This window comes from Cervus elaphus, chromosome 25, assembly GCF_910594005.1.
Source record: "Cervus elaphus chromosome 25, mCerEla1.1, whole genome shotgun sequence".
NCBI classification, from domain to species: domain Eukaryota; kingdom Metazoa; phylum Chordata; class Mammalia; order Artiodactyla; family Cervidae; genus Cervus; species Cervus elaphus.
Window position 1 is genome coordinate 21,370,381 of NC_057839.1, and position 12,319 is coordinate 21,382,699.

Below are 12,319 nucleotides of genomic sequence, written 5' to 3' on the forward strand. Positions count from 1 at the left end.
TTGCGACCCCATGGACTGCAGCATACCAGGCTTCTCCGTCCATGGGGTTTTCCAGGCAAGAGTACTACAGTGGGTTGCCACTTCCTTCTCCAGGGGATCTTCCCAACCCAGGGATCAAATCCAGGTCTCTCGCATTGTAGGCAGACGCTTTACCCTCTCAGCCACCGGGGAAGCCCAAGATCACTTTCAAGATGGACTCAAAGGTCATGAATGTCTGCCAGGTGGTTTGGATTTACCCTCAGGTGATAGGAAGCCACTGAAATGACCGGGTTCCCAAATACCTGTCTCTTAATCTCATGTTATTTTTTCCCTGCCTGAATCCAACTATTCCTACAGTTTTAGTGATCACCTATATTAAGATGGCTTCCAAATTTGTACTAAAGTACAAATCGCTGACATGTTTGGAAGTGCAGTGCCTGATTATAAAGCTGCCTTCTTATAAGCAACGAATTATGTATTCTTTCACCAACCCCACCCTAAAGGCTGCTTATCTGTTTGTATTAGTCCCTGTTAGCCTCTATTTGCATGGATCAATACACCACCATCCACCAGTTCTCCAGAATTAAAACAAAAAAATCATCTTTGGCCTCTCCTCTTTTCTTTCCCTTCTACCAGTCCAATTCATTACCAAGTCCAAAAGCTTTGCTAAACCAAACTCTTCTTTCCATTTCCTTCACTTCAGCCCAGTAAGATCTCTCTCTAGGATCAGGGTAAATCCAACAATGCTCTCACCTAGTAGAACTGCAGTTCCTTCCTTTCCCCTCGAGCTATTCTTTCGCAGAGCTTCCAGAGTCATCTCTCTAATAGTTCTAATTATGTCACAAACTTCTCTCTGTTGAAAAGCTTTCAATGGTTACCTACTACCTCAGAATGAAATATAAACTTCAAACCTAAGTAAGGTCTTTTATAAGCTGACCCTGTCTATCACCTCACTAGAACAGCTTTCTACTGTTCTTCTGCACTGAAGTCTACCCACATGGGACTCACCTTCTCATCTCTGTGGTATTTCCCATCTCTTCCCACCACGGACCAGGAATACACTCCTACCACTCTTTGTGAAATCCTATTTATCCTTCAAGGTGCTGATCAAATGTCTCCAGCTACTTATCTCCCTAAATTCTCCGAGTACAATCAAACATAAAGCACTCTCTTCCTTCTCTAGTATAGCCCTAACAGTCTGAAAGTTGGTTCTTATTAAAAAAAAAGGTAAACATCTACCCTCTGATCTAAGTTCTGAGTTAAAGGCTATACAGATGAGCCTAATCCTTTTCTATACCACAATTTTTCAAATACTTGAAGCTTCTCCTAAAACTGATCTTCACAGGGTAAACCTGCTCAAGACTCGCAGGTAATAAAACTTACAGACATAATCTCTAGAAAATTTCATCATCATAACTATTCCTGTCTGGACTCTCTAGATTTCCAAGCATCTCTTCTAAAGCATTGTGTCCAAAAATAAACACAATACTCAAAACAAAAAAACTGGTGCTTTTGCAAATTATGCACAATATTCACCACCTCCCCCCAAATCTCACAGTGTCTATTAGCAAATTAACAGCTCAAGATAGTTCAGTTAATAAATTTGTTAGTTTTAGGGGTGCAGATGTTTAATAAATGTGCAAAAAAAAGAAGTGAAAATAACAAAACAAGGTTCAAAAAGGTTCCTGTCAGAATCAAGTATACAAATATAAGAATTTATCTTAGAAAGGAAGAGAATTACCTTTTGAAACATGAGATAAGTGGATCTGGATGGATAAAATCTCAAGCAAATTACACATAAGAAGAGTGCGATAACAAAGGAATTTTCTAGATAAAGTTTAAGGAATCTTTTACTAAATAATCTACTCTAGAGCAGGCAAATTTTCAATAAAAAATATGTTAATCAGTACTTTGTTATCAAAAACGCCAAATACATTCGATGCTCTTTATCTTTTTATCCTGAAATGTCAATAGGTTTTTTTTTTTTTTTAGTTAAAATTTCAACAATTCTAAACTTAAAATTATCAGCTGACTGGATAATACTCAAGACTTATTCTGAACTACATAACAACAGATTTTTCTCTTATTCAATAATATCCTATGTAGAAAATACAGTAGTTCTTTGATGACTAGCACCAGAGTAATTAACTGAATTAAAAGAAAAACTAATTTCCACTAAAGGGTTCTTAAACACTACTCATTGGTGGTGTTCAATTTATGCAATTCAAAGAAAACTCAAGGAGACCTGTAAGAAACACCTTTCATATCCAGGAAATAAAAAAGTTAGATGACTTATCTTTGGAAAAGTTGCTTGAAAACAAACTAAAAATATTTTCCCTTGATTTATAGCAGAAGGCTTAGGAAATCTGTAATGGTATTTACAGACTGTACAACATAGCTATGCCACAGTCCTCAATTATCCAAGAGCTGAGACACAGAGAGATATTAGACAGCTGCATACAATGATTGTATTACATTATTAATAAAAGCTGAATTTTTCTCACAATCAAGACTACATGGATTCAAAATATCAAGCTAATTGAAGTATAAATTAGCATAAGCACTTTGGAAAACAAGTTGGTATTATAATAAAATTAAAGATAAACATATCCTTTGACTCACAAATTATATTATTTTAGAATACACATGATTTTGCAAATTTAAGTCTTTCTTTAATGATACTGTATTTTCAAAGAAATGAAATTAATACAAAATTTTTTAATGGTCAAAAGACTTAACAGATACTTCACCCAAAGATCCATGGATGGCAAATAAGCATATGAAAAGATTCTTAACATCCTCAGTCATTAGGAAAATGGAAATTAAAACCACAATGAGATAACACTAGCTACTTACTGCTGTTGTTTAGTCACTAAGTCATGTCTGATTCTTTGTGACCCCATGGACTGGGGTCTGCAAGGCTCCTCTGTCCATGGAATTTCCCAGACAAGAATACTAGAGTAGGTTTCCATTTCCTTCTCCAGGGGATCTTCCAGACTTAGGGACTGACCCTCATCTTCTGGATTGGCAGGTGGGTTCTTTACCACTGCACTACCAGGGGAGCCCTGTCTACCCATTAGAATGGTTTAAAATAAAAACATAAATTAAAAAACTGGCAGAACCTAGTACTGGTGAGAATGTGAAACTAAACTTTCATGTGTTGCTGGCAGGAATGCAATATGGTACAACCAGTTTGGAAAACAGTTTCTTATAAAGTTAGTTATATATATTGACACATTTACCACAAAAGACAGCAATCCCACTCCTAGCTGTTCACCCAAGAGAATTATGTTCATTTGAAATCCTGTTTGGGGATTTTCATAGAGGCTTTCTGCACAGTAACCAAAATCTAGAAACAACCTAAAGGTCATTCAGCAGATGAACGGTTAAACTCTGGTAAACCTGCATAATGGAATGGAATACTACTTACTAACAAAAAGGAACTACTGACACACGGATGCATCTCAACTGCATCACAGCACATGAAATACACTAGACTCAAAAGACTGCTTCTTCTATAACTCCATTTACACAAAATCCTGGAAAAAGCAAAACTATAAATATAAATAAATCAGTGGTTGCCAACAGCAGGGTATGGGGTGAGGGAACCAACTACTAAGGGGAAAGAGGGACTTCTGGGGGCGATGCAACTGCTCTATATCTTGATTCTAGTGATATTTACAATGGTGCATTTGTCAAAAATTATAAAATCATACATCAAAAAGGATGAATGTTACCATATGTAAAGTATACTTTAGATCAATCTGATGTTTTTATATTTGTTTTTAATGTTACCTGACAACTTATGAAAAAGAAACATCTTTCCCTCTGTTTGCAATCTGTCAAGAAATACTTCACCACCATGCTAGGTTCTTTGTGGACTTTTTTAAAAAAGAAATATCTCCTGCCCTGTAAACGCTCATTAGGGAAACAAGTCTAAGATATTAAAATAATTTACAGAAAAATGTTAGGCAAAACAATTTTGAGTAGTAAAAAATATACTTTACACGTGCTCTACGAGGAAGAAGAAATTTCCTCTATCAAGAGTTATAGGAAGTGAATGAAACACCACTTTCAAAGGTCTTAGTGCTTCTCAATATTATTATCTCTTTCAAGCAAGGATCCTGATACTTGGGAGGACAAATACTTTGCCCATGATCCCTCAGTTATTAGACGTCAAAGTTGAGATTCTAGAACCCAAACCTCTCTGACCCCAAAGCCTGAGATCTTCTGCATCCTGGTGATGCAAAACACAGAAGAGATTACTGCCACTTGGTGTGATTTCAAGGACCAAGAACGCCCCCTACCTCCGCAAACACCCATACTTAACCGCAAGATTCCAACACAGAAACACGATTAGCGCCATGTATCTTAAAGTGGGCGCAACAGGGTCTTGGGAGTGCAAACTCGAGGGAAAGGTAACGTGGGCTCTGGTGATGGGATCTCTTTTCCACACTGTCAGTGAGCATGGACCTACTTCTGACAGTTTTGTCCGCGAGGAAGGTGACGCTTGGGGCCAACGCCGGAGCCACTTTAAAAGGTCAACATCAAGAGAGAGGAGAGCAGAGGCGCTCAAAATAACATCTCTTCAGTTTCCCCACGAAAAGGTGGGCACTGGCGACCACGGAGGAGGAAAGGTACGTCCCTAACTCTCCCTGGACCCTTTGGTGAAAACCTCCCTGGACTTGTCCCTGTCTACTCTGCCGATTGCAAGGACCCCGGCGCTGGGCGGAGGAGTGTGCTGCGCCCGGCGCCGAGGCGGCCGGGCTCAAGACCTAGACGCTGCGGCGCAGGGACTCAGGCACTTGCGGGCCACTCAGCGAGAGCCCGACTGCAAGCCAGTGGCTAGCGCGGAGGGCGCGGCGGAGTGTACAAACTTGGCTGAGCACTCTGCTAATTACCAGTCGTGCCGCCCGTCGTTTTCCGAAGACCCAACCTCTGCCCTCGCTCTTATCTCACCTCTCCAGTTCTTGTACTCCGGGATATAATAGTATTTGTTCCCGAACCGGTCTGTGCCCACTTGCTCCTTCACTTCCTTTGACAGTGCTCGCCGCAGGGCGCCGAACAAACGCTGAGACCAACCCATGCTGTCGCACCAGCTCCCGCGCGGGTGCGGCGGGATCTGCCGGGATCTCAGCAACCAAAGAGGGAACGCCCCCGCCGCTGACCCCGCCCACCAACTCCGAGGCGTCTCACCCACCTCCATCCGCGTACTCTCTAATAAAGGCGCTCTCCATTGGTCGGATGGCATCACGCTTAACCAATGGGAGGCTCCGCTGCTACAACCCCGCCTCCGAGTTCTGTCATGGCAGCGTCCAGTTCTCAAGCCGATGTGAAAGGACGGGATGCTAGGGTTCTTGTCAGCGCGACAAGCGGGTTTAGAAGACCCTCTTCGCCTCCGGAGAGCAGAGTCCACACGGAGGTAAAGAAAGCCTTACTTTTTTCTCTAACATGCTAGTTAAAAGGTAGACCAAGACTGTGTTAGCCTTGCCTCACACTTTTTCCTGCCACCACGCTGGGCTTTACTCTCTTCTGTTCTGTGACTTGAGAAAACAGATTACCTTTTATACACCCATAGGCAACTGGGTGTGAACGCAGGCCTGGGTGAGGGCGCTTTACATCGAAATGAGGATGTTTTGATTTTATTTTATTCCTTTTTCTTCATGCTTTCTCCCCGCCTCCCAAGGAAGAACTATTCTCCAAGAATTTATTCTTTCATTTAGTTAGCGTTTTTAGTGAGGTCCTACCATGTGCCAAGCAATATGTTAAAGGCCGAGCATAGGCCAGAAATTGAACAAAATTTAGCGTGACTCGAGGCAGAGAACTGTGAGGAGAGGGCCATTGACAAAAGATGAAGCTGGGGAAGTAGAGGGGGCTAGATGGGTAAGTAACTTGTATGCTTGGTTATGAGGTATGAAGATCAGAAAAAGGTGACAACTATTGCATTTTGTCATCAGCTTGAAGAATGGATTGAAGTTGAGAGCAAGAGTGGGAACCAAGTTAGGTAACTGTTGCAAGGAGAGTGTTGATGGAAGCCTGAGCCAGGGTTGTGGCAGCTGGAACCAAGAGGGTGAAGATATTTGAAAAATATCTAAGAAACAGAATCACAGGTCTTTTTTCAGCCCTATGAAGAGTGTTGTCTCATATATTGTATTTACACACATTGTAAACTCCACCGGAACAATTTTTGTTTTCAGTCATCAAACATATTTTAAAGAAAAGAATAATCTGTTTAGAGCTGTATCATTTCTGTTGCTCTCTCTTCATTCCTGATATCCTGAGTTTCCTTCTTATATCACTTTGCTTCTGTCTGAAGAACTTTATTTAGCAGTTCTTATAGAGCAAGTCTTGATGGCTCTGTGGTTCGTGGAAAGGAATCTGCAGTCATTTGAACCATTGTTTCTCTACAGGTAATTTGTTATCCTCTGGTTGCTTTGAAATTGTCTTTGTTTTTTGTTTTCAGCGGTTTGATTTATTTCTTACAACTTTTTTTTTTTAATTGACGTATACCCAGGTGGCACAATGGTAAAGAATCCACCTGTTATTGCAGGAGACTTAAGAAACATGGGTTTGATCCCTGGGTCAGGAAGATCCCCTGGACAAGGGCATGGCAACCCACTCCAGTATTCTTGGAGGGAAAATCCCATGGACAGGGGAGTCAGGTGGGCCACAAAGAATCAGACATGACACAGTGACTGAGCACACACACACATGGTTGGTTTATAATGTCCCAATCTCTACTGTACAGCATAGTGACAGTTGTATACATACATATATCTATGTATGTACAATATATACATGAATATATGCATTCTTTTTTAATATTCTTTTCTATTATGGTCTATCATGGGATATTAAGTATATTAAGTTGGTACAAAAGTAATTGCTGTTTTGGACTATAAATTTTAAATCATCATGTGCTGTGTTTAGTTGCTCAGTTGTGTCTGACTCTTTGCAATCCTATGGTCTGCAGCCCACCAGGCTCCTCTGTCCATGGGGATTCTCCAGGTAAGAATACTGAAGTGGATTGCCATGCCCTCCTCCAGGGGATCTTCCCAACTCAGGGATCGAACCCAGGTCTCCCACATTGCAGGCAGATTTTTTACCATCTGAGCCACCAGGGAAGCCCGAGAATACTGGAGTTGGTATCCTATCCCTTCTGCAGGGTATGTTCTGGCTCAGGAATTGAACCAGGGTCTCTTGCATTGCAGACAGTTTCCTTTCCAGCTGAGCTACCAGTGAAGCTCAAACTAGGTTCAAACACATTTATTAGTCAAAATAGTAACCATTACAATCAACACATTTTTGCCAACAAGAAATAGGTTTGTTTATTCTGGTAGCATAAAAATCTGTGCTTCAGGACTCGATGAACTTTTGGAAAGCATTTTCTGCCTCCTGCTGGTTGTGAAAGTGTTTTCCCTGCAAAAAGTTGTCTAGATCCTTGAAGAAGTGGTAGTCATTTGGCAAGAGGTCAGGGAATATGATGGATGAGGCAAAACATCATAGCCCAATTCTTTCAACTTTTGAAGCATTGGCTGTGCAACATGTGGTCAGGAATTGACATGGAGAAGAATTTGGCCATTTCTGTTGACCAATGGCAGCTGCAGGCCTTGTAGTTTTCAGTGCATCTCATCGATTTGCTGAACATACTTCTTAGACATAATGGTTTCGCTGGAATTCAGAAAGCTGTTATGGGTCAGACCAGTGGCAGACCACCAAACAGTGACCATGACCTTCTTCTGGTGCAAGTTTGACTTTGGGAAGTGCTTTGGAGCTGCTGCTTGGTCCAGCCACTGATCTGGTCATCTCTGTCATATAAAATCCACCTCTCATCACATGTTGCAATCTGGTTGAGAAATGGTTCTTTGTTTTTGCATAGAATAAGAGAAGACACTTCAAAACGATTTTTTTTTTTTGTGATTAGCTCACAAGGCACTCACTTATTGAGCTTTTTCACCTTTTAGTTTGCTTCAAATGCCAAACAACCGTAGAATGATTGACATTAAGTTCTTCAGCAACTTCTCATGTAGCTGTAAGAGGATCAGCTTCAATGATGACTCTTAATTGGTGCTAGTCAATTTCTGATGGCCGGCCACTACACTCCCCATCTTCAAGACTCTCGTCTCCTTTGAAAAACTTCTTGAACCATGACTGAACTGTACATTTGTTAGCAGTTCCTGGGTGAATTGCATTGTTGATGTTGCGAATGGTCTCCATTGCTTTACAACCCATTTTGAACTCAAATAAGAAAATCATTTGAATTTGCTTTTTGTCTAACATCATTTCCATAGTCTGAAATACATACAAAATAAACAGAAAGTAATAAGTCATTAGCATAAAAAGATAAAGTGAGAAATGTGAATTAAAATGATGTATAACAACCACATTTATTTAAGAATGTATTCCAATATCAAATGGCAAAGTTCAACAATGCAAAACTGCAATTACTTTTGCACCAACCTAATACTTAGCAATCAGTGGGACATGGAAACCAATCAATCAAAATGGATTCTGGCCGTTAATGACCAGTATGTGATGTCTCATAGCAGAGAGATTGGAAAAATGATTTTGAAAGACACCAGGACTCGTTCTTTTCCTTACCCTCCTTACCCCAATTTCCTCTGCCTTCCCCTATATCTCTACTCTTTCACTTCTTTCCCCTTCATCGTCTCTCCTTCACTTTGTCTCTCCTTCCTCTTTTCTCCTCTATTCTTCTCACTGCCTTGGCCCAAGAGTCCCCAAGACCTCCTCCAGGCTTGAGGATTCTCTAGAAGGATTCAGTATGCAGTATATAGTTGTACCAAATTACTCATGACTATGATTTATTACAGCAAAAGGATACAGGTAAACTCATTGGAGGGAAAGGCACATGGATGACTTGAGAAGGAAACCAGGCACAAGCTCCCAGTGGAGTCACATAGAACATGCTTAATTTCTTTAGCAATGAATTGTGATAGCATAGGTGAAATCTCTTATCAGGGAAGTTCATTACAGACTCAGTGCCTAGCAGTTTTTAAGTACAAACTGGCCACATAGGCACTTTCTGCTTAGCATGTACCAAAATTCCAGACTCCTAGAAGGCATGTAAGTATTCATAATGTATACTGTTTGCTTCAAATAATTTAGGCACAGTGAGCCATTCTTACCCAGAAATAATGGGAACCCTCCTGAAATCCCAGAAGTCAAGTAAGGGCCAGTTTGGCAAGCAGGGCTTTTTAAGGATAGTAGCCTCAGGCCTGCCATTTTAATTATTTCTTGCATACCTTGCCTCCTTCCACACAAACCCTACCCCTGCTTCCCTGTTGTAGAACCGTCCCCTTCCCTTTACCTTAGCCCCTTCTTCTGGTTCCCAAATGATACAGACCTAAAGTATTTAGGTCTAATCCCTGCTAAAGGCAGAGATTAGATTGGTCTAGAGTGAGACTTCATGGGCTAAGAAAAAAAAAAAAAGAAAATCAGAAACAAAAGCAAGCAAGACTATATCAAACTAAAAGGCTTGTGTACAGCCAAGGAAACCGTCAACATAGTGAAAAGACAACTTACACTATGGGGTAAAAGATTTGCAAACTATCTGATAAGGGCTTAATATCCAAAATATATAAAGAACTCATTCAACTCAATAACAAGAGGAAAAAATGAAAAATGGGCCAAAAACCCTGAATATGCATTTTTCCTAAGAAGATATACAAATGACCAACAGGTACGTGAAAAGATGTCCAACATCACTAGTCATCAAGGAAGTGCAAAAACAACAGGCAACACCCCACGCCTGTTAGAATGTCTGTTATCAAAAGGAAAAGAGATAACAAATGTTGGAGTGGATTTTAATGCTATAGAGAATTTAAAACCCTTGTGCACTGTTGGTGAGATTTATAAATTGGTATAGCCACTGTGGAAAACCATTATGGAGGATGCTCAAAAATTAAAAATAGAGCTACTATATGATCCAGCAATTTCACTTCTGGGAATATATCCAAAGGAAATGAAAGCAATAACTTGCAAAGGTATCTGCACCTCCATGTTCATAGCAGCATTATTTATAATAGCCAAGACATGGAAAACTAAGTGTCCATTTATGGATGAATAGATAAAGAAGTTGTATTACATATACTCAATGAAATATTATTTAGCTACAAAAAGTGAAGAAATCCTGCCATTTGCAGCTACATGGATGGACCTTGAAGGCATTATGCTAAATGAAATAAGTCTGACAAGGAAAGACAAATACTGTATGATCTCATTTAAATATGTGGAATCTTAAAAACTCATAGAAAAAGAGATCAGACTTGTTACCAGAGTCAGGGAGTGGTAGGAGGAAGAACTGGAGGAAAGTGGTCAAAAGGTATAAAATTCCAGTTATAAATATGTAGTACTAGGGGTGTAATGTACAATATAATTGGCTATAGTTGACACTGAAATATGATGTATAGGAAAGTTGTTAAGAGAGTAAATCCTAATAATTCTCATCACAAAGAAAATTTTTTTAATTTTTTTCTTTTTGTTGTATTTGTATGAGATGATGGATGTTAGCTGAACCTATTTTAGTAATCATTTCTCACTGTATGTAAATTAAGCCATCATGCTGTACATCTTAAGCTTATCAGTGTTACGTATTCATTTATTTTTCAATAAGTCTAAGGGGAAAAAAATCTCATTTAAATTAGCTCATTTTGATCAATAATGAATGTAGAAGTCATTTAATTATATTAACCTAATTGCTTTTTAACATCTAAAAGATTGAGACAGGTTCTAATAGTTAACATTCACTAGGCACTTACTGTGTGCTGAGCCTTGTTATGAGCCCTTTTTATGTTTTAACTCATTTAATCTTAATGTCCTCACCAGGGTAATGATGTTTTATAGTTACTGAATATCAGAAATTTCATTCATCTTAATTGTGTGAGTACTTGTTAATCACTTTTATTTATATTTAATTTTATTTATTTAAATGTGCTTATTTATTGAGTTGAACATACTCATTTTATATTGCTGTAGGAAACAATTCAGGGAAATTTTTTAAAGCTGTAATTTAAGCTTTTGTTCACTAGATGTCCTCATTTAAGTTTTAAGTTATAAGAATTTAGCTTTTTGTTTATGAAAATGTGTTTCAGGTTCTAGATATCTAAATTAAAATGAACAAAATACACTCTTTAAATAAGACATAAGATAATTAAGATAATGCTTCAGGAGAAACTCTTTACATGTAATTGTTAATAATCTTAAGACTTCAAAAATTTGTATAAGGCTTTTAATAATCTATAAATATCCTTGGATGTATGTTAGGAGATTTAAGCATTGTATTTAAGCCATTTTTAACTTCATGTAATTTTGGTGAAATAAGGACATTTTAATGTTAAATTGCTTTCCTGTTGTTTAGTTTTATCTCCCCCCCCGCCACTTCTGTTAAATTACTTTTGGGGGGAGCATAGTTGCTTTCCCATGTTATGTTAGTCTTTGCTGTACAACAGAGTGGATCAGTTATGTGTTTACTTGTATCCTCTCTTTTTTAGGTTACATTCCCGTTTAGGTCACCACAGAGCACTGAATAGAGTTCCCTGTTCTCTGCCGTAGGTTCTCATTAGTTGTCTGTTTTGTACGTAGCAGTGTATACGTGTCAACCCCAGTCTCCCGATTCATCCCACCAGCCCCTTCCCCCCTTGGTATCTGTACCTTTGTTCTCTGCATCTTTGTCTCTTATTTCTGCTTTATGAATAAGTTCATCGGTACCATTTTTCTAGATTCCATAGTCAAGTGATATTATATGATATTTTTCTCTTTCTGACTTGCTTTACTCTGTATGACAGTCTCTAGGTCCATCCATTTCTCTGCAGATGACACCATTTCATTCCTTCCTATGGCTGAGTTATATTGCATTGTATATATGTAACACATTTTTCTTTATCCATTCCTGTGTTGATGGATATTTAGGTTGCTTCCATGTCATGGCTATGGTAAATAGTGCTGCAATGAAGATTCGGTGCATGTATCTTTTTGAACTATGGTTTTCTCTGGGTATGTGCCCAGGAGTGAGATTGCTGGGTAATATGATAGGTCTATTTTTAGTTTTTTAAGAATCCTCCATACTGTTCTTCATAGTGGTTTTACCAGTTTACATTCCCACCAACCGTGTAAGAGGGTTCCCTTTTCTTCACACCCTCTACCGCATTTATTGTTCGTAATTTTTTTTGATGATAGCCATTCTGACTGATATGAGATGATACTTCATTGTATTTTTTATTTGCATTTTTCTAATAATTAGCAATGTTGAGCATCTTTTCATGTGTTTATTGGCCATCTGTATGTCTCTTTTGGAGAAATGTCTGTTTAGGCCTTCTGCCCA

General features: G+C 39.0%; 2 protein-coding genes across 4 annotated transcripts in view; one reads left to right on the forward strand and one right to left on the reverse strand.

Moving 5' to 3' along the window:
- Positions 1-5,144, reverse strand: part of NDUFAF2 (NADH:ubiquinone oxidoreductase complex assembly factor 2) — a 162,250-nt gene extending 157,106 nt beyond the window's left edge. Inside the window, exon 1 of the mRNA XM_043887164.1 lies at positions 4,939-5,144. Within this exon, the coding sequence (XP_043743099.1) occupies positions 4,939-5,065 (127 nt within the window). The 5' untranslated portion in view covers positions 5,066-5,144. The remainder of the gene's footprint in view (positions 1-4,938) is intronic.
- Positions 5,145-5,227: 83 nt separating this feature from the next.
- ERCC8 (ERCC excision repair 8, CSA ubiquitin ligase complex subunit) overlaps positions 5,228-12,319 on the forward strand; it is a 49,553-nt gene continuing 42,461 nt past the window's right edge. The window contains exon 1 of one of the 3 annotated variants that reach the window (XM_043887157.1): positions 5,228-5,401. In XM_043887157.1, the coding sequence (XP_043743092.1) occupies positions 5,243-5,401 (159 nt within the window). In that variant the 5' untranslated portion in view covers positions 5,228-5,242. The remainder of the gene's footprint in view (positions 5,402-12,319) is intronic. The other 2 variants (XM_043887155.1, XM_043887156.1) reach the window with 2 other exon arrangements.